The 25,293-nt window shown below is 42.2% G+C and overlaps 1 protein-coding gene across 2 annotated transcripts in view; it reads left to right on the top strand.

Annotated features, from left to right (window-relative positions):
* etv6 (ETS variant transcription factor 6) overlaps nucleotides 1-24,859 on the top strand; it is a 30,832-nt gene extending 5,973 nt beyond the window's left edge. For both annotated transcript variants that reach the window (XM_014407310.3, XM_004553870.5), the window contains exons 3-8: nucleotides 15,839-16,003; nucleotides 18,970-19,104; nucleotides 21,692-22,315; nucleotides 22,453-22,595; nucleotides 24,015-24,115; nucleotides 24,242-24,859. In XM_014407310.3, the coding sequence (XP_014262796.1) occupies nucleotides 15,839-16,003; nucleotides 18,970-19,104; nucleotides 21,692-22,315; nucleotides 22,453-22,595; nucleotides 24,015-24,115; nucleotides 24,242-24,344 (1,271 nt within the window). In that variant the 3' untranslated portion in view covers nucleotides 24,345-24,859. The remainder of the gene's footprint in view (nucleotides 1-15,838; nucleotides 16,004-18,969; nucleotides 19,105-21,691; nucleotides 22,316-22,452; nucleotides 22,596-24,014; nucleotides 24,116-24,241) is intronic.
* The last annotated feature ends 434 nt before the right edge of the window (nucleotides 24,860-25,293 follow it).

The following is a 25,293-nucleotide window of genomic DNA, read 5'->3' as shown; positions in this document are numbered from 1 at the left end:
TCTGAGGTGACGGTGGGTCCGGTTTGAGCCACAGTACTAACATGCTGACAGCCACTGCAGATGGCTCTCGTGGTCTCTGGACACCCTTTATCAGCATTTACAGTGGGGCAAAAAAGTATTTAGTCAGCCACCGATTGTGCAAGTTCCCCCACTTAAAATGATGACAGAGGTCAGTAATTTGCACCAGAGGTACACTTCAACTGTGAGAGACAGAATGTGAAAAAAAAATCCATGAATCCACATGGTAGGATTTGTAAAGAATTTATTGGTAAATCAGGGTGGAAAATAAGTATTTGGTCAATAACAAAAATACAACTCAATACTTTGTTATTGCCAACAAAGGTTATGTTACAGAGGTCAAACGTTTACTATAGGTCTTTACCAGGTTTGCACACACAGTAGCTGGTATTTTGGCCCATTCCTCCATGCAGATCTTCTCGAGAGCAGTGATGTTTTGGGGCTGTCGCCGAGCAACACGGACTTTCAACTCCCGCCACAGATTTTCTATGGGGTTGAGGTCTGGAGACTGGCTAGGCCACTCCAGGACTTTCAAATGCTTCTTACGGAGCCACTCCTTTGTTGCCCAGGCGGTGTGTTTTGGATCATTGTCATGTTGGAAGACCCAGCCTTGTTTCATCTTCAAAGTTCTCACTGATGGAAGGAGGTTTTGGCTCAAAATCTCACGATACATGGCCCCATTCATTCTGTCCTTAACACGGATCAGTCGTCCTGTCCCCTTGGCAGAAAAACAGCCCCATAGCATGATGTTTCCACCCCCATGCTTCACAGTAGGTATGGTGTTCTTGGGATGCAACTCAGTATTCTTCTTCCTCCAAACACGACGAGTTGAGTTTATACCAAAAAGTTCTACTTTGGTTTCATCTGACCACATGACATTCTCCCAATCCTCTGCTGTATCATCCATGTGCTCTCTGGCAAACTTCAGACGGGCCTGGACATGCACTGGCTTCAGCAGCGGAACACGTCTGGCACTGCGGGATTTGATTCCCTGCCGTTGTAGTGTGTTACTGATGGTGACCTTTGTTACTTTGGTCCCAGCTCTCTGCAGGTCTTTCACCAGGTCCCCCCGTGTGGTTCTGGGATCTTTGCTCACCGTTCTCATGATCATTTTGACCCCACGGGATGAGATCTTGCGTGGAGCCCCAGATCGAGGGAGATTATCAGTGGTCTTGTATGTCTTCCATTTTCTGATGATTGCTCCCACAGTTGATTTTTTTCACACCAAGCTGCTTGCCTATTGTAGATTCACTCTTCCCAGTCTGGTGCAGGTCTACAATACTTTTCCTGGTGTCCTTCGAAAGCTCTTTGGTCTTGGCCATGGCGGAGTTTGGAGTCTGACTGTCTGAGGCTGTGGACAGGTGTCTTTTATACAGATGATGGGTTCAAACAGGTGCCATTCATACAGGTAACGAGTGGGGGACAGAAAAGCTTCTTACAGAAGACGTTACAGGTCTGTGAGAGCCAGAGATTTTCCTTGTTTGAGGTGACCAAATACTTATTTTCCACCCTGATTTACGAATAAATTCTTTACAAATCCTACCATGTGGATTCATGGATTTTTTTTTCACATTCTGTCTCTCACAGTTGAAGTGTACCTCTGGTGCAAATTACTGACCTCTGTCATCATTTTAAGTGGGGGAACTTGCACAATCGGTGGCTGACTAAATACTTTTTTGCCCCACTGTATCACTGTATCACTGAATGGTGAGGAAAGGTTATTTTGACACAAATAGAAAACGGATATCAGAACATTTTGACATGGACATGTCGTGCAGTATCGTGGATGACTCAGTCACAATTCAAAACAGGAAAAGCAGGATTCTGTTATTTGAAAAAAAGTTTTTCTCTTCAGTTTTTTTCTGATTGTAAGACTTTGCATTTATTGTGATGCTTTAAATGTAAAGTAGACTGAATGTGAACACATTTGTGAGATATGAGTCAGGTGGCTTTTTTGTGGAAGCATTAATTTTTAAAAAATCATTTGGGTGTCTTTCCTTCTCTGTTCGTATCAGTTGAAACCAGTTGAAGAGCTTCCATCTACCTTTCATGGTCAGCATTGACGCAGCCTAGTCTTTCCAGAGCCGTGACGTGAAGGGCAAGGTGAAAGTGACTAGCCGGCTTTAGTTGAACCAGCAAAGGAGAAAGTCTGATGAAATATATTTGGGAACAACTTGGTGAAGCAACTGGGTGACATTCACAGTTTTACTGGACTAGAGTTTGGTTGCATCTGCTCATTCATTGCTTACCCAATCATAGAGGGGGCGGGGTTGGAGCTGTGCCAAGAGATAGGCTAACAGTTCAAAGACTAACCCTGAATTGCTTCATTGGTGCACATGTCAATATTTAACCAGTTAGTTTTTCTCTAGCCGGTGTGAAGTTCAGGACTCTTGGCGGGGCGTTAGGCTGGGTGTCAGGCTGAAGCTGGATGAGATGCACAGGAAATTCCCTCAGCCCACTTCCTCTTTTGTATTGTTGCAGAAAAAGGAAGAACGCTCAACAGGTCCGCATTGGGTTTCCTGTCGAGTAAACTGATGGGTCACTTCACATCCGCAGACATGTGGAAGTCGAACTCTGTTTTAATCAGATGTCAAGCACAGTTGCTCACGCAGACTCAGACATCTGCAGGTCGTCTTTCATTTTTTTCTTCTGCAGTGTTTAGTTTATGTCTGCTGCTAAAGGGGATCCACTCTCCTCTCTCAGACAGCCAGCCACACGTCTTTGTCACGGCTCACAAGGTCTAAAACACCTCTGCTCGTCCTTTCTCTTCCTTGCTATATAAACACACGTGCTGGAAAACAAGTCATCCATTAACCCCCGCACTCAGAGGGAGATTTATTCTGACGGTGGGGGGAGGAGGGGTGAAGAGGGAAGGAAGAGCGAGAAGAAGAAGAAGGAGGAGGAGGAGGAGGAGAGAGCGGAGGAGGAGAGGGGAAAAAAAGACAGAAAGAAAAAGAATGAGGGAGGAAATTGCAGTGTGGGCAGAAATCCGCCTTCTCCATTTCCTGGGGAGGAAGTGGATTAGATCGGGGAGAGTTGCAGCCTGCTCCTCACACTAAAGAATGCTACTAGGCTCAATTTTTAACCCTTTCTGTCAGACATCACTGCAGTACACTGTAAACTCTAACACAGTGTGTTTAAATCGTTACCAAATGCAGTATGTTAAAACATCGTCTATGTCAGTGAATGAATTTTATTCATTATGAAGACATTTTTGGGCCAAAAAACGTCAAGTTGTAACTATATGCTGGCATAATATAAAAAGAAATTTATGTAAAGACACAACACACATCTGGAGTAAAACGAACTAAATAAAGGGATTTAAAAAAAAAAAAGCAATTAATATTTACTGAAGATGCACTCATGTTTGGATTTTAAAGTCTGCACAACATGTTTAATGACATGTTTTGTGACATCATACAAAGCAGTCAGGTTTAGTTTTGAAATGCTAACAGGTTTGATGTGATAAAATATGTGAATAAGCAGAATTTAAATGTAGAAAATAAAAACTATGAAAATAAAATATTTGAAAATATTTAAAGTCAAAACACTTTGAAGCTTCCTTCAGTTGGCAGGTTTGACCTAATCATAGCTTGTATATAAAAGATAGATGTGGCTATCATGATGTCATTCCTTGTTATTTGAACCACTACTTTGAAACTTAAATAGTCTTTTTTGCACCCTTGAGTGACCATATATAGATAAAAGCCTGCAGTACTGCTATTATCTAATGCTAGTAAGCTTAATTAGCAAGTCATAGGCTAATTAATGCTAAAAGTCACTCCAATAAATAAATCCACTCATTAAAACTAAAACACAAAGTTTTTGGACCGGCTGCTGGTATTGCACAGCAAGCTGTGTGATATCATATATTTCATTTAAAAGAAGTGAAAGAAGATTACTCATGGAGACAAAAAAACCCCTAAATTTTTTATATTAAGCCATAGACATTATTATTATTGAATTATTTACTCTCTTAATTTTGTGTATTTCAATTGGTGCTGTACAAACACTGACTCTTATTTGAAGCCAGTCTCAAGTGACCTTTAGAATAACTGCCATTGAGACAACAGAGCCTTAGTGATACACACACATAGTCTTTGACCAAGCTTAAAGGTGCTTTTCATTGGTTTTCTTGCTGATAATTAGATGGGAAAATCAGACCTCTCATGTCCATCTTTTCAATATACAACTTTAGCTAGGAGCTAATTAGCTTAACTTAACGCTGTAAACACAGGAAAAGTAGTTTGTTTAGATCTCAAAGTTAACAAAATCTATCAGCAACTCTAAACCTCGCTAATCAACACGCTCCATCTTGTTTGTGGTAGTAGCTTCCTGATTTATGCAAAGGTTGCCTGGTAACCACTTGTTGGCAACATGATTTCTGGAAGTTATTATACCCACCTAGCTGCCAATAAAACTCCAACCTGTGTTTTTGCGAACAAGGATGTGACTGAGCTGGTAGGTGTTTTTGTTGCCACGGACAAAATTAAGCTAGCTGTTTCCCCCATATTTCGAGTTTTTATGCTATGTTAAGATAATCTTCTACCTTTAGCTTTGAAAATGCCACACGGACATGAGAATTATACCAGTACAAAGTGTGTGATTCTCAAACCATAAAACCGTTACAATATTCCTTTTGTGGTGTTTGTGAGTTTTTTATTTTATTTTTGAAGACTTTACATACAACAACACATTACGCCTACAGGAGCTGCTTAGATTTTGAAACCCATGCCATGAAGCTCCCAGTGCACATTGTTTGTGCTGATGTTCATTTCAGAGGAAGTTTGGAGCTCTGTAGTTATTTAATTAGCAAAGCATTGACAACTTTTATGCACCATGTGCTTCAGTATCCAGTGACCCAGGTGTATAACTTTGGTCTGGTACCTTATTGCTGTGGTTGCTAAATCCACTATAACGCTGCAGTACCACTTTCACCTGCTCCTGGAATATCTAGGAGGGGAGAAGTTTCATGAACTGACTTGTTACAGCGGGGTATCTTATTACAATGCCATGCTGAAATTCATGACGCACCCTTTCACTAATATTAGTAAAGGCAGATTGATTCGCTAGGTGCTTGATTTTGTACACCTGTGGACAAGGGACTAAAACATCTGGATTTTAAAGATTATGAGGTGTGACCCAATACTTTTACCCATATCGCATATCCTATATAGTGGCATTAGTTATAAGGAAAAAAGTTATATTGTGTACATTTCAAATCTTATCTCTAGTCTTTGCTTTTATGGAAAAAACTGGGTGAATTTGTTTATCAAAAGCCCAGCTAAAGCTTGAATAATTAACAGTGAAGTTATAACATACGAACACAAAGTTCTATGCTTTTTGAGTTGTACTTCCTGGTCTTTGATGTATTTTTCATAATTCTTCCATTCCTGGTGATCTTTGCCGTTGCTCCCTATGTCTATTCCAAATTGTCGTCCAATCAGCATTTGACCAGTGCATAACATCACTGAACAACGCTCAGTACTGCACGGAAACACGTTTGCGTTGGTTGAAACCCTGCTACAGTTTTTCAGTAAATGGTTGAAAGAGACATGCTTTGTTGGAGCATGTGTCAATTAAATGCTTGGACTTTGCTTTGAGAAGACATAAATTGACTCGATTCTTTTTTGGCTTTAAAACAAGCCATTAAAGGAATAATGCAGCAGTATTAGTCTGTCAGTAGACAAATGTGCAGCTTTAAACAGCTAGCGGAGGAGTGCCGTCAACCATCCATGTCCTTTTGTTTTCTTTAGTTTGTGTGAAAGGCAAGACAAGTTGTAAAAGAGCGCGCACGCACACACACACACACACACACACACACACACACACACACACACACACACACACACACACATAATGAATCCATGCAGATGCTAACTGATGAACTAAATTTGTTTGGTTTTTAATTCAATCGCAACCCAGGCAGTATTGGCCAACATGGCGCCTACATACTCTGAGAATGACGCAAATGAAGGTCTAGTCACTGAGATAACAGTGAATTATTTAAAGGTCTGTGACACACGCCGATTATTTTTATTTATTTATTTTATTTTTTACAACAAACACTAAATACAAAAGAACTCTGGCTGCGACAGTAGAAATATCTTCCCCGATGATTAAAAAAACCCTCTATGTCCATGGAAACAAGACTGGCTGGTTTCCTTGGTGTGTGTGTGTGTGTGTGTGTGTGTGTGTGTGTGTGTGTTCGTGCTCACAGCTGGGTTTGCACTATGCGTGCTTGAAGAGTGGGTGGATGAGTGTGAGTGAATCTTGTGTCTTTGTGCAAAGCTTGCCAGAGGTAGTGTAGGTGTATACTGTGTGTGTGTGAGGGGGGACGTGTGTGTATGACTAAGTGTATGTGTTTGTGTGTGTTACCATGCATGACTGCAATCCCCCACAAGCTTCCTTTGGTCTCTCTCTCACTTTGTGGTATATTACCCATTTTACTGCTGTGGGGAAATTGGTGTCACAAAGTGTGTGTGTGTGTGTGTGTGTGTGTGTGTGTGTGTCTGCGTGTGTGTGCATGTGTGTTTGGTCTTTCTGAGGGGAAATTTCCTGCCCCTGGAAGCAGCTCTTGTCCTCAGGAATTTCCTGAGTGGGCAGACGGCGCTTCCTGAATAAATGTTGTTGTTGATGGTGTGTGTGTGTGTGTGTGTGTCTATGTGCGTGTTTTAACTCCTCTCTTTTCTTTTCTGAAAGGGAAACTGTTTTCACATGCCAGCGAGTGAGCTGAGCGCAGCCCCCTGCTCTTCCTGTCTGCGACACACTCCACATGGCGTTTCTAACAAGGCAATGGTGGTGGTGGGCTTTCTTTACTCGAAACATCACGAACACACACGTTTTACACACCGATTGTGTGTTAATCTCAGCTGCAAATAGCCCACGTGACTCGAATGCATTTCCTCTGGATAAATGTCCAGTTAATGAAATTCCTTCCATGTGCTTTTATTAACGCTGTGTTTGGGAGATACTTCCTGCCAAACAGGACGTGATTGGGCTCTTTTGAAATGTTGAGCATGGCCATGACCTATTGACCTTGATGACTTATGATTTTTAAAAGGAAACTTTGCAGAGTTGATATTTAAAAAAAAAAAAGAAGAATTTTTTCGAATACAGACTAGTTTAGCTTATTTCCTTTATTCACCTGGATCCCAATTTTATTATACTGCACCTTAGTGGCATTTCATCCCGTCAGCTCTTCCCTAACAGCTGGCTTGCTGAGCAATGCTGGTTTTTGATACCATTAAGTTCAAGGAGCAGGTTTCTTACTGTCAGAAGAACAATTTTGGAGTCATTTTTGACCCAAAATGTATTCGACCCTTGTATTATTAGCATCTAAGTATTACTAATAGGTGAAAATAGTTAAAATCTTTTACCACATGTGACTAGACTGGGGCAAGGTGTTTATAAGAATTTTGTACTTAAACTTTGGAATTATTAAATTTTGGAACAAAAGTAATGGAAACTGTCGATTAAAAAAAATAAACCAAACAATTCCTGGAACAATTCCAGGGTTTTCTTGGCTCAAAATGTGATTTTGAGGCGTGATTATACACCTACACATGATGGGTCTGCAAAGACTTCTTGCAACTTTTATTGAAAATAACTCCGTCATCTCGTTGCTGTTTGGTCGAAGCCGCAGGGATCCAGCGGAGATGCAGCAAAGTTGTGCAAAAGAGACGCAGGTTTGCGATCCCTGATTCACATGCTTGTTCAGAGAGGGCATATGTCTGTATAGGTTCTCAGTTATCATGGTAGTCTTAATACACTTTTTTTGGAGTTGACATTTCATGTCTCAGCAAAAAGGCTAAGAGGTGAGCTGTCTCCAAAAAACTTCCATTGGCCTTCTTTTCTAGCTCTTAACACTTCAGAGAGGACCTTGTCCCTGGGGTTGAGCAGACTCCAAGGCTACAGTATTGAGTCTTATAATGGCCCCTCATGTAGTGAGTTGGCCCCTATAAACATAACCAGGCTCCTAGAAACTCACCTAGGTAGCAAGGACTACTGTTGGTGAGTCTCTAAGACTATGCAGTGAGTTCATCAGTGGAATGAGAGCCTACTTGGAAAGGCAGCCGTTGCTCGGTTATGTTTGTCACAAAGAAGAAAAGCATGCACACACCTACCAGGGAACACCCGCGTGGACATATATGCACCTTGCTTGAGGACAATAAACGCTTTCCCCCACCTTTGTGTAGTGTTGGCACAGGTTTCCTGCTTTTTGTGTTTTACCAGTACTTACAAAAAAAAAAAACCACAGCGGAGGATGGAAGCAGCAATAAACCCTAATGATTCGACAGACTTCAACTGTCACTAAAACTCATTAAGCTTTGCAGTGTGGAAAAAGACAAATTGCTCCAGATTAAATCAGTCAACATTAACGGTCACACAAAATGTAATCTGTGACTGGCCCTGTGTAGTTTGAGCTTTAACCCTCTGTCATTACTGAAACTGCTTTCAGGAGCGACAGGCTTGATGCAAACGACTCTGAGGTTTCACAAATAGACACTGTCTCATTTTAAAAGAAGAAGGTATGCACTTTGCATTAGATATGATGACACGGATAAATCCTGCCCTCCCATTCTCCACATGCAAAGAAGAACAGGAGTAGTGTGCTTACAGGGTGTGTATGTGTTTCAGACAAGCATGAGCCTTTTGATTTAGTTAACAAACGTCTTTGAAGCTCCTGCATTTTCAAAAAAAAAAGAAAAGAAAAGAAGGGAGAGGGGAGGGAAAAAATTGGCTTCTGAACAAAAGGAAGAGTGGCAGTTGACGCTGAATTCAGGAACTAGCCTACAAGAGCCGGCTTGCTCCTGTGCTTAACAACAAACTATCAAAAACAGGCCGTGCTACTTCCTGGCCATAAAAAGTTTAAGTGTGATTGATGATCTGTTTTATGTTTGTTTTGACTGGATGAAGTCCAGTTTTGCTGGACGGGGACAGGCTTGTGCATGCCGGAGGAGGAAGCAGAGGATGAATATGAGAGGTGGTGGGGGTTGGTTCTCCTGGCTGAAAAGTAAAAGTGTGTGTGTGTGTGTGTGTGTGTGTGTGTGTGTGTGTGTGTGTGTGTGTTCGTTTGGAGGTGGATTTTTCCCTGCCGCACCCACCTGACAGGGAATTGATGTACGGTGCAGAAAGTGAGGGGGTGATGCAGTGTGTGTGTGTGTGTGTGTGTGTGAGAGAGAGAGAGGAGTAACTGAGAAAACGTGTCACTTCTATCCACATGTCCCTGAGTCAGGGTGTCAGGAGGTCACAACTAACCCGCCTCCTCCTTCCTCCTTCCTCCTCCTCCACTGTCTGGAGAAAGAAAACCTTTCCTCCATTGAGATAGCAAAACCAATATCCGCCTACTTCTGCTTTGAGAGAAAAGACAAACATTTACTGAAGAACTGAGTGACTAAGGAGCTCTGAGTTTAAGAGCAAAGTCCCAGCCTTACTGATGCGGTTGTACGTTCTTTTGTTGTTTATTTAGTTATAGTTCATCCAGGTCAGGCCAAGCTGAAATTCTCAGTCTGAGAAGTGTGTGTATCAGGTGTGTATTTTTGTATATATCTAGACTGTTGAAAGTCTGGAGTTTCTGACAGAAAATAATATCTGACCTGACTTTCAGATCCTACTATGACTCAAAATATAGCATGTAAGCAATTTGGTTCCAGTTTTACAAATGAAGAGAAAGGAAACAGGTCCCTCCAAAATGTGATGACGCTCGAACATGACTAAACACATTCAGTCAGCAGCTGTTTGTTAATTGTTTGGAATGAATGCATAAAACTTTTTAGAAAACCTTGGATCAATAAATAGCAACAGTTTTTTTTTTCTTTTCTATTCTCTTTTATTTTTCCTCTAATGGAAATTTTAAGTGAAACTGATTCTGGCATTCTCATACAGAGACTTGTATCTAGCAACCAAACTAGAAACGGGGAACACAAAATGTAACACAATAATGCTCCAAATTGAATTTAATTGTCCAAATATAATAACAGAAAGTGCTTGAAAATGCTAAACTTATGCAATGGATTTTCGTAAATGTGTTGTTGTTCTGTTCTATACAGTCATACCATGAATTTAACTACAGCATGTTTGTGTGTGAATGGTATTGGAATTTGTGTCCTATTTGGCATAAGTTGTAACATTGTAATGTTTTACAATGTTACAAAAAAAATTGCAATAAGCTCATTAATTTCTCTTGCAGTGGTAGATTGAAACAAAGTAAAGCTAGCTCTCGCTGATCTGGTGCTCTAACACAGTACTTCTCCTCAGTAGGCTTTGGGCCAGTACTATAAAGCTGTAGCATTAAGTTTGACAAAGTTAAATTCAAATTTTAAGTAGAACTCTTCACAGTGGCAACACCCTTAACTCCGGGCAACAGCACGGTTGTATTTACAGTCAGTCGCAGAAAGTTAATAGTGGTACGCTACTATTCAGAGGTTTTACACTATAAGTAAATAGTAGTTATGTTGAAGTCATGGTGCTTGAGAAAGCTTGCTAACAAAACAACAGCCATTAATGACAAAATGATAATCCTTTAAAAGACAGCTTAAGTGGCACAGCTGTGGGACAGGGGTAACAATCTGAAGCTTTTTCTTTTTAGCTAGTCAAGAAGAAAAAAAGAGACTGTTGTCAAAGTTTTTAGCCAGGTGAGAAATCCATAAGCAGGAGAGGCAGAAATGTGAGCGATGGTGAGACGCACACAGCTGATCTGTGATTCTGGACGGGACCTTTTAGCTTCGCAGCAGGACGGACCTCATTAACTCGTCTGGCTGAGAGGGGAAGCTGAGGGCTTCTGTACCGCAACAACGAAACAAGATACCAGTGATCTCATCCTCCTCTTCCCTTCATTCATCCCAAGCGCTCGTGAGTTGCCTTGGCAACTTGTGAGCTCCGTGTGTGTATGTGTGCGTAGTGAACATTAGCGGGGGCCTGAGAAACCACTGAGTGAAAATTATGTGTCATCAGAGAGGATTAGGAGCCCACGGTTTAGTCGAGGGTTTGAGATCCTGCTGCTGTCGTGCTTGAGGGTTTTACTCAGTGTAAACGCAAGCATACGCTCTCATGAAGACTGTTAACCTGAGATGCAGTCGGCAAAGGCAGGCCAGCGACAAGGGGGGCTGGAATTGATTTTCTTCCCGCAACAAATCTGTTAAAGATTCTCTGACAGAAAACAACCAAAAAGGACAAATTTATCGTCTCCAGATAGCGCGTGAAAGTATCGAAGGAACAGAATTTCAGGTTCAAAGCAGCTCTCTCCATTGCCATCCATTTTCCTTTCCACCTCTAAGTAAGCGAAGGATGCTTGTGTCTTAGCGTTTCCTGTCCTGTTTAGAATCAGTTCCTGTCTACATTACACGGATATGAGATGCACAACAAGATCCTGAAAATGAAACTTGAATGTGACTCAGAAATTATCCATGTTGAAAAAACATCAAAGTGTTCTTTTGTCAATTCAATAAGCATAGAAGACAGAAACATGAGAGACAATGATGACTGTGAATGATCTGCAGCTCGGAGAAGCTTTGGAAAACTAAACCAGAAACTGGTACAGTTAAAAACATCTCCAGTAAGACTCGATTAATGAATTGTTTGGCTCATATAAAATCCCTGCTTTGGTTATGTGAGCATTAATTTGGCAGGACCACCTTTCATTCATGTCCCAATTTTCTTATAAAGTCATTTTGGCTCAGCCTGTACTGCTCTGTTTAATACTGCTATGATACTTCTTGCCTTCTCTTTGATATACATAAGTCTTACTGTGAATTAACAACAGCTTTCATTAGTTACCTGGTCCCATTTGTGTAATCCATCAGAATCAAATAACTTGTGTTGAATGAAATCCTGACTCTATGACATGGATAATATCCCCCATAAAACCTAATGGGCATCTAAATAGGAAGTGATGACCTCAGAAATAATATGTAAATGTGGAACCAGTAGTACTTGACATCTAGGCTTTGGCTTCATCCCCAAAGGGTGGAGAACCTTTCACAGTCAGCTTGCTGAAGAGATGGCGTTGCAGCTTTAGATGTATGTTGCAGTGAGGGAATGCTGTTTGACACAGACTGGCTGTAGCTTGTTTGATTTACTTCATTTTGGTGGCACATATTTGGTGTTTCATACACTTTGCTGCTTTAGTTTGTATTATTTCTTATACATTTTTATGATATAGGTTGATTGGTGTCAAAGACCTTTATTGGCAAATAAACCTATGTATCCAGTATATATGGTGTGGAGACTCCTTCTTCATAGCTTCTCAAACTCTGTGGCATTCTGGATTTTTGCTTTTTTTGTGTTGTAAGCTGATCAGTTTGTAGGCTTCTGCTCATCCTTTGCTCTTTAGGGATTGGTTATAGATCGTTAGTCCAATTTGGATCTCGGGGAGCTTCCTGGCCGTGTACCCAAATGTTAGTTGGATCATCTCTGAGCTACTTGCTGATTGCTTTTGCTTTGTGCATTTTACAGCAGGATGGAGCACCATGTTACACAGTTTAAAGCTTGTCACCGACTTGTTGTAAGGACCTTTTTAGTCTCACCATGACCGTACATCCTCAGAGATCAGTACAGAGCAACGCAGAGCATGCATATGACTTTAGGACTGACTATGATGTCCGGCTCTGGGAGCTCCTTCTCATTAACTGCATCGTATCTGTTTCCTGTTTGCTTGGCCTTCTTCTCTTATGTCTTTGTTTAGTCCTCTTGTTTTTGTAGTTTTATCTGCCTTATGTTTTTTTTTTTTCCTCGTCACCTTTTCACACACAATCCACTGCTGTTCTCTCTGCTCTTTGCTTTCTGTTTCCACTCTCCCTTTTTTTTCTCCATGCTGCTGCTGTCTGTTAATAAGCCTCCCGGCATTGCTCTCTAACCTTACCGCAGGAAGTTTCCTGTGCTGAAACAGAGCCCACGCTGGATTGCTTCCTGGCAAAGTGCGTTGTGGGATGCGTGTATTTGGGCCCCCTTCTTCCGTCTTCTCCTCCCTTCTGCTCCCTTTGCTGCTTCCTCCTTTGGGCTCTGTGCAGATGGCTGAGGCCGGCAGACCGGATCTCGGAGGGGTTTTGGCAGAGCAGCACCTCTCTCCGGCCCTGGAGAGAGCATACCACAGCCATGACCTCGTGACCTTGGCTGCACTGCTGCCCGCCTCAGCTTCACTCCTCTCACAAGCCAGCCACGAGGGACAAACTTACAGCTGGTGTATGCAATGCGGATGGCAGTCTGCTTCATTATTGATACGAAGTCCATGACATAGTATTTTAGTGGATTCTAGCTCCATCTCTGCTATGTTATCCATTACTAACAATAATTTACAGTGGGAAGATATGATAGCATTTTACATCAGCTTCAAAGGACGAAAGTGACATATTCATTGTCACACATACTTCAGGCAACAGGAAATGTAGCCTCGCTAAGATTTCTGCTGTGAGCCAAGAAGCAGCTCCTATGAAAAACGCAGAGACCAAGTAAGCAAGCATAAGAAATACAGTTTCTTATCTGCCCACCACTAGCTCCTGTGTTGGTGAAACACCTGTATCACATTCCCTGACACTTTTGTGGGATGCCCGTTGACAAGCTGAGGGTCAGAGCTTGACAGGCTGTGTGCAGTGCTTCAGATAACCTAGGGCTTCCCGGGCCTTATCTGAATACAGAGGTCTAGAAGGGAAGGCAAGAAATAGGAAGCTGACAATCTAGACAGGGTTTCATTTTATATTGATTGCTCTCTGTGAAAACTTCCTTTGTTTGACAGGCGGGGGGGGAGCTAAAGTGGGGTGGGGGTGGCTGGCTGAAAGTGAGCACTAGGTTCCTATTACTTGTGTGACAATGACATTGGCGGCCCAAGATAACAGCTGTCCAACTCCCAGAGGAAGTGTTTGAGGCTGGGTGATAAGTGTGATGTAAGAAATGAGTAGTTCTGCTCTGTGTGGGTGTCGTGGATGTTCTGATCGGACAGTGTTGAAAGTCTGTGTTTATGTGTTTCTATCCTTGTGAAAGAGAAGAGGCGAGCCTGAGTCATACAGTAACTCATTGGGTTACACCAACAGTAGAAAATGATATGAGGTGGCAGGATCTGTGTCCACTGAAATAAATATGGGTCAGTTTGTGTGCGTCCTGTTATGTGTCTTAAAAATAATCACAGAGGCTAAATCAGCCTCAGTACTCAGAAACTGGTGTTAATTTACTGTGATAACACTTGATCGAATCTCAATAACACAGCAAAGCGTATTGGCATAAGCTACAAAACCTGTGTGTTGTTTGCCTATGTAGATTATATTTATGGGAATTTGGTCAATCGGTGTATTTTCTAGAAATATTTCTAATATCTCGAGTCTGGATTTTCCTAAGACTGTTAGAGGAACAGCTTCTAAAATAGTTTCTCATGCTTCAGCTGCAGTGGTTGGTAGTCGTTTAAGTTAAACTGATCCGCTTCTTAAGGGTGATGTCATGAGCCATTTCTGGGTCCAAATGCCCTTGAAGCAAACAAGGAAGGAATGGGCAGCGAGAGAATTTATGAGGCTTAGCGGTGGAAGTTAGCAGTACTGACAAACATTTGTAAAAGCATTAAGTAACCTATAACATGAAATAGTTCAATTTCAGTATATATTTGTTTTATCATTTCGCTAGCCAGCGTATTATCCTTACTTAGGTGGTTTAAAAAAAGCAAATTTCCATATAATTTAATTCTTACAGTAAAATTCAGACTTAATGAAAACATTTGAGCAAGAGGCGGTTTGCTTTTTAATTCAGTCTCTTCTTGAGCTTTTTGAAGATCGCTATGCTTTGAGTTAATGTATCATCCTTAGCTTTGAATTTAGCAATGGTAGTTTCTGCTTGTAGCTGGAAGCATACATCTGTATTGCATTCTAGGTAAGCGAAGTAAGTCCTACAACATCACAAACTACAGAAATATTCATCCTTTCTGTATAGTCTCACCTTTATTTTCATCGGGATTCTTTGTTTAGCGATCTAAAGGCTAAGTTTCAACCACAAGAAAAGCTCCCAGCAGATGTTTAGCTCCAGTAAAGTTAGCGCTACCTCTGCAGCAGCTATGATGTTAAAAATCAAATAACTCTGTACGGCTTTCAAGTGAGGCCGAGCTTTCGGTCAGATATTTTACATTTTTGCAGTCTTCTCTCATCTTTCTTCATCGGTAAAGATGCAGATGTTTTCCTCCTCTTCCCCCAGCAGTGAAAGAAACATTTGCAAGCGAGGAGGAAGAAAAACAGATACTGCCGTTCCTGTTTCGCCTGCTCTTTTCCCTCCATGTGCCCTTGTCCTTTTATACACAAACTAATAAACTGTCTGTCCTCTGATGCGCCTGTCTGGAGTTCGGAGAGCAAAGAGCAGGACAGATCAGAACAGATCAAATAAAATAAGTCTGACAGTCTTTCTGCTCTTCCCTTCCTACCTTTTTTCCCATCCCTGAGTCATTCTGTATTCTCCCCCTTAACCTATCATCTTCTAATCTTTTATTCTAACCTCCTCTCCCTTTCTGATGGTCTCCTCCTTCATCTTTTTTTCTTTATCTCTACTGCCGTTCCCGTAATCACTCCCTCCTTTTGGCTTTTATCTCCACTTCCTCAATATCCTTTTTAGTGCCTCTGCCTCCTTCCTTCCTATCCCCCTCCTTCCCCTCCTCCTTTCCTCCCTAACCCTGTCTCCCCTTCCCCCCTCCTTTCCTTCCTGCCTTTCCTACTTTCTTCCCCCCACCCTCACCACCACCAGCACCATCACCACCCACATCCTTATGCTGCTTCTTCACTGAACTCATCTTTGTTTTCTTCCGTCCATTTTATTTCTTCTTTACCTAATCCTTTCTTTTTCTTTCCACCTCCAGGTCTGCAGCCAGTCTTTTGGAGCAGGGACGACGTGGCCCAGTGGCTACGATGGGCTGAGAAGGAGTTTGCCCTGCGCCCGATCACCAGCGGTTCTTTCCAGATGAATGGCAAAGCCCTGCTGCTGCTTACCAAGGAGGACTTCCGCTACCGATCCCCTCCCTCTGGTACCTCTCTTTCTACACGCTTTTATTTCTTTTTTCCGTTTTGAGGTGCAGTCTAAGCTCGGAAAACTGGAAACATCAGTGAAATGTTTAACAAATGAGTCACTTAGATGGATTCCATTAGATATTTGTGTGCTCCAACTAGAGCAGGACTCACTCTGGAAACAGGGATTGGGAAGAAAGAGCGATCTTAGACGAAAAACATGAGACTATTCTTTCGTTAGACAAAAATACTGACACAAAATAGGAAAAATGACTACAAACAAGCAGTCAATGAACATGCTGAAGTGTAGTTTTGCAGTGTTTGGCTCGACTGACCCTGGTTTGCCATTCAAACCGGCAGTAAAGATAATTGTATATGAAAAGTGATGCTACTGCATAGATCATTACATCCTTTTAAGAAAATCACCTAAGAGGACGCTTTGAGAGCACGTCCTCTGCCAAGGTCGATGCCCTATTTCACACAGGGAAGTAGAAGAGGGTTGTTCCACATCTCCTCCAGGGTTCACGAAATTCAGCCTGCTAGTTTTTGCGTAATCCTGGCGACAAACACGCAGACAAACAAAGCTCTCGTGTTGGCAGAGGAATAAAGTCAGCTGGAGCAGGGGATGAATGGTAGCAGGGCGAGGTGACAGTGGAGGGAGGCAGCTGTTACAGCAAAGCTGCTGAAGGGGGAGGAAGTAGGAGACGGTTGATCAGGAAGTACAAGGCAACCTCAACTGTCACCCCGGCAACGCCAGCGGCCAGGCGCATAAAAATAAAACAACAGTAAGTGTTTTCCCCTGACAGAGTTGGAGATTTTACTCAATCGCTCAAGGATGAAGTACGGGATGTGTGATTTGGGTCAGGATGATGAGCAGGCTTGCAATGCAAAAGATATTGTGGATAATATTTAAAGTAATTCATTCGTTACATTAATAAATACTTAATTAGGTAATTTATGTGGACAAATATAAAAGATTCATTTATTAATTTTAATTTAGTTTGTTCTTTTTCTACATTTTTTCTTTCCCTTGGGTTTTTTGGGGATCTGTATATCAGTGGGTTTGGTCCACTCTGTATAAATTATATATTGATCAGCTGAGTCACGTCTAAATAAGCTGGTTTAAGTAACAGTTGCTCTGTTCAGAATATATACATCCCCCTTTTCCTTTTAAAGGATACTGAATGTTGTCAGTGGCTCTGGTTATAGAGGGATGAGAACCAGCTGACAGGTGCTGTCGGGCTCGTATCAGGATGTTTCAGCACTATGCAAAATGTTCACATCCTGTCGAGAAATCGAGGTCTGGGAAATACGTGGAAAATAAGATTCATCATCATTACAGGTTTTGCATTTTTTTTCTTCCTTTTCTTATGTGACGCTGTGATTGTGGTGTCGGATGGTTTCAGGAGCTACACACACACACACACACAGCGATAAGACTGATCATATTTCTGTACAAGTGGTTGTTCAGTCGTGCTCTCACTGTAAACGTCAGTTTAGGGAACAGAGCACATTTTTTGGCTAGTGAAGTATCCATTTCCTCCTTCGCGTGACTATAAGGGTGCTGTTCCCATCAGTCCCTGCTCTCTGCGTATTTCTCTTTTGTAGACGCTCTAAGAATAGAACATTAAAATAATAGCCTGAGTTTTTTTTCCTGGAATGTTAGAACCTGTTACGATTGCAGTGACATGTTTGGACTTGAAAACACCTATTGGGAAACCTGAAACAGTAAAGATAGTTCTCCAGGATTCCAATGTAAGATGGCAAGACAGTTGGGCAATTTCTAGTTGGCTTTTTGGGATGATTTTGTTATTTTAATGGTTTAATGAACTGCCTTTTATGCAGTTTAAACCACAAATAGGCGATTTCCTCGCACATCTCTGCAGAAATATGTGCAATCACCAGTTGTAATGGTACCAAATGTCATCACGTACCCCTAACACTTTTTGCAGTTTCTTTAGTTTGCTGGTATTTGTCATTCATCGTGTACAGTTTGTAGTTTTCAGACAGAATCCAAAGCTGTGGTTTTAAAGCAGCATATTAAATACAGAATCAAAGCAAACACCAGGAAGCAGGAATTTTCCCCACGGTGTAAGTCGGTGCCACAGAACCAGAAAGTGAGAACTGAAAGGGGTGTGTGTGTGTGTTTGTTTGTGCATGTGTGTTTGCCATCACTTCCTTTATGAGAATCATTTCCTCGTTCTCAAAGCCTTTGAGATAGTGTGTGTGTGTGGAGGCAGTCCTCTGCTAGAATCACATCCACTGTACCTGTGCTCATTTGTTAACAGTGTAAATATTTTGGGAGCGGAGCTGTTGCCGTCGGTGTTCGGACAAGAAAAACAGCTGTAAATCATTCAGTGAACTTCCTGCTCGAGCTTTGTGCCTGGTGTCGCCACTGCAATATAACCACTTAAAGGAGGACACCGGGGTCATATAGACTCATGGCTCATTTACTTTTGTCAACACATACGGTAGTTGTCGTTATCTCCTAGATGTCCTGACGCTTTAAGCACTGTAGGTATTTGGATTTGTCGAGCGCATTTTCTTGTTTAACAAATCCAAACTGCTCCCAGAGAGTTTCTCTTGTGAAACTAAATGTGCTTCTCATTTGACTAAGCTAATAACTGCATTGTAATGTTTTATCTGCACTGTGGAAGAAAAAATACTTCTGTAAGAGGAAACTGACTGGGTAGGGTCACCCGATAGGGAACTTACAATTCTATACCCTCTGGGTCATCGGGGTACGGTGTTGAATATCGAGGAAAACTTTTTCTAGGAACAAACAAAGTGCTAGGCTGCTGTATCGTAGAAGCACCTCTCTAAATTTATTCCATTATTGCTCAAGTTCCACACTCCCTGGAAAGCAGAGAGGAGAAGAAGAAGTGGAACTTGAGTCTGTGATGCCAATGCTAATTTGGCCTATTATGCAGGGGTAAAACGGCTACCAGGAGACGCATGGTAACCTCTGACCTTTGCATCTCTGCAGGGGATGTCCTGTACGAGCTGCTGCAACATATCCTGAAGCAGAGGAAGTCTCATGTGTTTTATCCGTCTGCTTACTTCCCTGGGAACTCCTTCCATTCGCTGCCTGAAAGCGCTGTGCAGCACCTGAAGCTCGAAGGTCAGTCCAGTAAACACTCCCCCGCCCCCTGTTCATGCATACATCACATGCATTTGAAAAGTTAAAAAAAACCAAAACAATAATGCATTCTCATTACAGCAGCTTGTCTGCATTACCTTTTTTTTTTTTTTTGCTAATAGTAAGCAAATTTATTTAGAGTGCGCTTAAATAACATAATTCCAATACGGAGCTGGTGTGCTGCATTTTCAGAGTTTTATTGTATAAAGATGTCAGATGTCATGATAGATGGTGATGCTTGTGCCCAAACGGTCATGTGATATGAAAAATTAGAAAATATGATGGAATGCATAAATAACTAGCTGCTGAAATGTCCAATTAACTTAAAACAATTCATGCATGTACAATTTATGTACATGTTTTATATAAATAAATGATTTCCGAGCACCCTTACAGTCATTGTCAGTGTCACGAGTAGAAGTATAAACTCTTATCCAATTCAGAGTTGTGGTGCGGCTGGACTATCCTGCTTGTCTGAGCGCTGGTGTGCGCTCTTGCCAGTCTGTAGCAGGTCTAACGCAGAGAGAATATTCATGCTCACATTCACACCTGTGAAAAGTTTAGAATCACAGTCACTCTAACATGCATGTCTAATACCCAGAGAGAAACATAAATATACTCATTCATTTGCTCTTTAAAGCTTAAAATAGTGCCGATACTATTAACAATTACACCGTACAATAAATATGACAACTAATGTTTAAACTGTTCCCAAAAATTTCTGTCCCCTGTCAGACACTTTGTTTCATGTTTGGGTAATAACACAAAAACGTTGCGATCCACAGCAGCTACATTACCACTGTAGTTAATGCGAGCCCAATTTGTCACAACAGCATCTTAACAAACTCTTAACACAACTACAAGCTGAGATTTTTAAATGATGTTTATCCCGATAAAGGCTGAAATAATATATGTTAATATAAAATTGTCTTTACACTAATTTAGGAAAAGGTGGCTTCGTAGACTTAGCTGCCACAATAAGAACGAATAGTTACAATGAAACTGTGATTGTAACTCATTTGTTTTGCTGTGATAACGAATCAAACATAAACTGAACTAACAGTTGTACTTTTCACATCTTCGTTGACACTGAGTAATCACTCCGTGTGGGCTGGATAGAGCAGATGAACTCTTAAACCAAGTAACTGAGATAAGACCTTCTTTAACAGCAACAACCACTTTCGAAGTTTCGAATGAAGCTGCTCATGAGAGTCAAACAAAGATCGTTGTGCCATTGTTTGACTTTTTAAGAAATAAAGTGCATATTATCTTAAAATAGTAACAGTTTGTTGGAAACAGCGCTGACATTATTATAAGTAATGCATCTTTGTCTCCATAATAAATCATATTTCTGTGTATCAGGCTACATAAACCCACGTCATTAGACCAATAACACAATTATTGCAAAAAGTTTTTTCCTTAAAAAGGCAACACTGTGAAACCGAACAAAACAAGACTGAATCTGAATGAAAATATCTTAGAATTATTCTGCTACAGATTACGTCTGCCGTTGTCCTCTATGACGCACCGGCGCTTTTACTCGACACCCTGCTTTGTTGAAAACAAGGAAGTAATAATCATGTTCGAGTGGATACCTGAGACTGTTTTCTGGCTCTGATCTGAGGAAATGTGACACACCAACAATGAGATGGAGCCGTAACTTCAAATGTTGACAGTAAAACCTGCTCTACAAGGAAATGCAGCTTTATTTAAACAATAAAGCACACCGAACGCTACAGGCAGACTGCTTTCTGCAGCTGCCTTCCTTGTCTCAGGTTCCACCGCAGACATTTGAAAATCAGAGCAAAATTCAAAGAACAACAGGAGTATGAGTTGTGGCAATTTTTTGCCCAAAATGCCTCAAAAATAAAAACACTAGGCATGCTCATCCAAAAAGTAGAATATTAGTGACACCTAGTGTTTTTGTTTTCGGACTTGTGTGACGCTCGTGATCAGCACCTTGTAGCTGGCTCGCTGTGGTGATAAATCACAGCAGCAGGAAACAAGTTACATGACTATAAAAATATGAAAAGAATTTCGTGCTTTGCAATCTAAACGTTCTCTTCATACTGCTGTTTGTTTCCGGTGAAAGCCAAGCTGGGCATGCACACGAACAGTAGCATCAGAACATTCACATTTTAATATAAGCCAACATCACGGCCCTTAAGTCAGTACAAGTTATGAAAGATTTTAATATTGATAGTGAGTTGAGACTCTGAGAGGGATGCTGTCGTCTTTGAGACCAGATTTAGTCCAAGTGTCACCTTCTGTGTTGTATGTCTCTGCTCAGTGACTGCTGGCCTCAAATAAAGAGCAGTGTTTAGTTTGGTGCTGGCACACCTGTAAGGTAAACACTGGGAGTCATATAAACCTGCTGGCTCTAGGGAAATGAAAGATTTGGTGTTGAGATTCAGATTCTTGATTGTTCTTCTTTGTGTAAATTAATCGAGCAACATGTAGAATATCCAAAATAGAATTTCCTGCCGTATGCTGATCAATTTCCAGCTTACGTTCTAGGAGACTGTTCTGGGTTTACACATTTATTACACTCTGTAAACTGTGCTCTCAGAAACGGTACGACGGGGACCACGTGGTACAGAACCCATCCCCCAGCATCCACCAACCATCGAACTGCGGCACCGCTCCCGCTCGCCGCACCACCCGGCCCCGCGACGATCACCCACCGAGCCGAACCACCCTCGCCCCGCCAATGAGGACTCCCTGCAAACCTTCTCCCAGCTGCCCGACAGCAATCACCACCTGCCGGAGGAAATGTACCCGTTGTCGGTGTCCCCGGCTGCACCCAACGGGCGCTGCGCTACACCCAGAGAAGCCCCCTGTCCAGGCAGCCCTGGGGGCCAGGAGGCAGGCCCTCCTCGCGTTATCCAACTCATGCCCAGCGCCATCATGAACCCTTTGCTCCTCAGTCCAAGCAGGAGTGGCGGGGCTGCTGGCATGGACTTCAGGCACAACCGCGGGGGACCCCTGTCTCAGGTGACGCTGGAGAACGGCCGTGAGGGGAAAGTCCACGGACACCATCATCAGCTAGCCCAGCAGCACCAACAGCAGCATCAGCAGCAACAACAGCAGCAGTTACTACAGCAGCAGCAGGAGGAGGCGCTCTACAGGAACCACGTCATCATGCCTGTGTCTCCTCCAGAGGAGCAGCAGATGCCCATCGGGCGGATAGCAGGTAAGATTTAGCGGCGACGGAGCCGAGCATCAAAGCTGCGTGAGGCGGCATCTGTGGCAGAAACCTTGCATGGGAACTTTTTCAGAGAATCTGCTGATAGCGGCTCACTCTGTCTTTTCCCTGTTGGGTTCTGGCAGACTGCAGGCTGCTGTGGGACTACGTCTACCAGCTCCTTTCAGACAGCAGGTACGAGAACTACATCCGCTGGGAGGATCCGGAGAGCAAAGTCTTCCGCATCATGGACCCCAACGGCCTGGCCAGGCTCTGGGGGAATCACAAGGTACATACACACACGGGCTCTAGGTGTTCAGTGGTTATGTGCAGTGCATATAAAAGAGCAGCACAACAGAAGGGACTTTTTATCGTCATTCCTACAACCATAAAGCTGCACTAACTCATTTATTCTTATAAAACATCAGGACAGAGACTTGATTAACTAAGCACCTTAATCACTGAATAGTGAACTTTTGTTTTTTGGGGTTTTTTCCGACAATTTTGTCGACTTGTTTCAGTTTTATAGTCCTAACAAATGTTTCCTGGCACAACAGATGCTTCTTTTCATCACTCTGGTAGAAATGCTGATAGGATGTAAAGTTGAGTGAAATACAGCAGCTCAGTGTAAACACAGACACACTGATGGATTTAGTGTTTCATCTGTCTTAGCTGTAAGGACACTACCTGTGTGTTAGCCAGGCTTTGTGATGAATTAAATCGGTGATGTCAGTGTCAGTGATTCGGTCGAGTTATGCCGAGAGAGCCAATCTCTCCACGGTGTCCTGGATCTCATCTATGGTGTCCTCCTAGTAGGACATGTCTTAAACACCCCACCTGGAAGTGTTCAGGAACCACCTCAGCTGGCTCCCTTCGAAGGGGAGGAGTAGAGGAACTAGTCCGAGAAAGATCATTTCCTCTGTGATCTTCTTCCAGTCAGAGTGGCAGTAATGTAGCTCAACCTGTAACTCAACAACTTCCCTTTCACGCTCAACTGTCTCTTCACCACAGTAAGTGATGCAGACGCAGCGCTAGAGTCGTGCAGCTTGTGCTTTTATGTGCTGAGTGAAAACACAACATTAGAAGAATAACACCAGTATTTGTGATAAAACACTACTTTAGTTTTGTTAATTTTGGCCAACAATTAAGATGAATTTGTGCTTTAGCAGATGTGATCCTGCTGTAGAGCGCCCCAGCTCTGCAGTGCAGGACAAGCTTTTAGCTAATGGAAGACCGGTTAGCAACACGTGTCTAAATGTTAGCTCCAAAGAGCAGGTGCCGTCGCACAAAGACAAACATGGTGACTGAAAATGTTCCAAAAACATTTTGAGCTCTGACACTGAAACCACAACTACGTGAAGCGTCAAAGGTTTTGTGCATACAAAAAAGACCTTTTGATGGCTTGATTTTCTGGATGATGGGGATTCCAGTGCCCCTCAGGTGTATGTTGTTTGTTTGGCCTCTTGTTTGGTTGTGTATCTCCTACCTCCTCCTGCCTGCTGGTTGTGTAAATTAATAATTATTTGCTGAAACATTAAGCACGCTATACAGCAAACAGGATCTTGCTGTATAGGTCTTTTCAGCTTTTGTGGACTTTTACTGACACCAAGTGGCCAAAATAAATGTTGCTCTTAAATTAAGGTCAGGTCCCCTCACTGTCACACTGACAGCGTTGCTCATGACGCTCCTGCTGTTTTAACTCTTACAGAACAGGACCAATATGACGTACGAGAAGATGTCGCGAGCACTGAGACACTACTACAAACTGAACATTATCAGGAAAGAGCCTGGCCAAAGGCTTCTGTTCAGGTACATCATCTTCTTTTCAAACTTGTCTCGCTGCTCCAAACCGTTATTTACTTTTTGAGTCATCAATAAAACAAAAGAAAACAGGATTTTGAATAATTTGCTGAACTTGCCTCGTCTGTGCCACAGATTCATGAAAACCCCTGACGAGATAATGAACGGACAGACGGACAGGCTGGAGCACCTGGAGTCCGACACAGACGAACAAATCTACATCAAGGAGGAATGCTGAGGAACTCTGGGAAAGCGAGTCCATAAACTGCTTACTACTACTACTACTTCTACTATTACTACTACTACAGCCGCTGATGCCTTTCAGAAGCAGCTCGAAAAATCAACATTGAAATTAAAGCGTGCACAGGTGTTCAGTGGTGTCATTCCTACAGGGAGAGGCATGAAATGCAGTCTTTCCTGACATGGCCTTAGGATGATATTAACCTGGGGAAAAAAGAAAAAAAAAAAAAACAGCATCGGGTGTTTTCGGATCTTTCGGACGGACTGAACTGAAAGGTCTCTCTTTTAAGTGTTTCCTTCTCTTTCCGAGCTGCAAAAGCCAATCACTTTGTGCTTATGTCACTGTTTGATCGTTTTTGTCTCCTCACATGCATTATACAAAGGAATTTTGCTGTTTCTAAAAAACAAAAAGAAAAAAAAGAATGAAAGAAAGAAATTTGTGTGTGAGTGTGTGTGTGTGTGTGTGTGTGACCGGAATGTTTTCACCATGGAATAAACAACTTTTTGATCAGAGATGTGCTCTATGTGATTTCTCTCGGGGTGTGTTTGTAAGTGGAGTGCATCACATATCCACATGATGGCAGTAGTGGACAACTTTTGCTGGCGGAAGCCTCGGCATGTGGATGGATGTCTGCAGCAGATCAACACTTCAGTGAGTGGAACAGACGCCCGAAGGCTGTTTTCTGTGTTTTTAAGTGCACAAGGTTAAATAGGGGACGGACAGGTGGCACGTGCCTGAGAATCTCTAGCTTTTCATTGGCGTTATTGATGACCTGGCCCGGGTGTGTAGTAACGAAAGCAACCAATCCCTGATTAGTCATCATTTATAGTTTCTGCTTCACTCCTTGAACTACTTTTGGATCACACTCTCACATTCTTCTCGCTTTCTGTCTCCTAACATATAATTGCAGCAGCTTTGAGCCTCGCCTTTATGAATTATGAAACAC

Source organism: Maylandia zebra, linkage group LG17, assembly GCF_041146795.1.
Source record: "Maylandia zebra isolate NMK-2024a linkage group LG17, Mzebra_GT3a, whole genome shotgun sequence".
NCBI classification, from domain to species: Eukaryota; Metazoa; Chordata; class Actinopteri; order Cichliformes; family Cichlidae; genus Maylandia; species Maylandia zebra.
The sequence above is the reverse complement of the archived record's forward strand: the minus strand, read 5'-3'. Positions and strand labels throughout refer to the sequence as shown.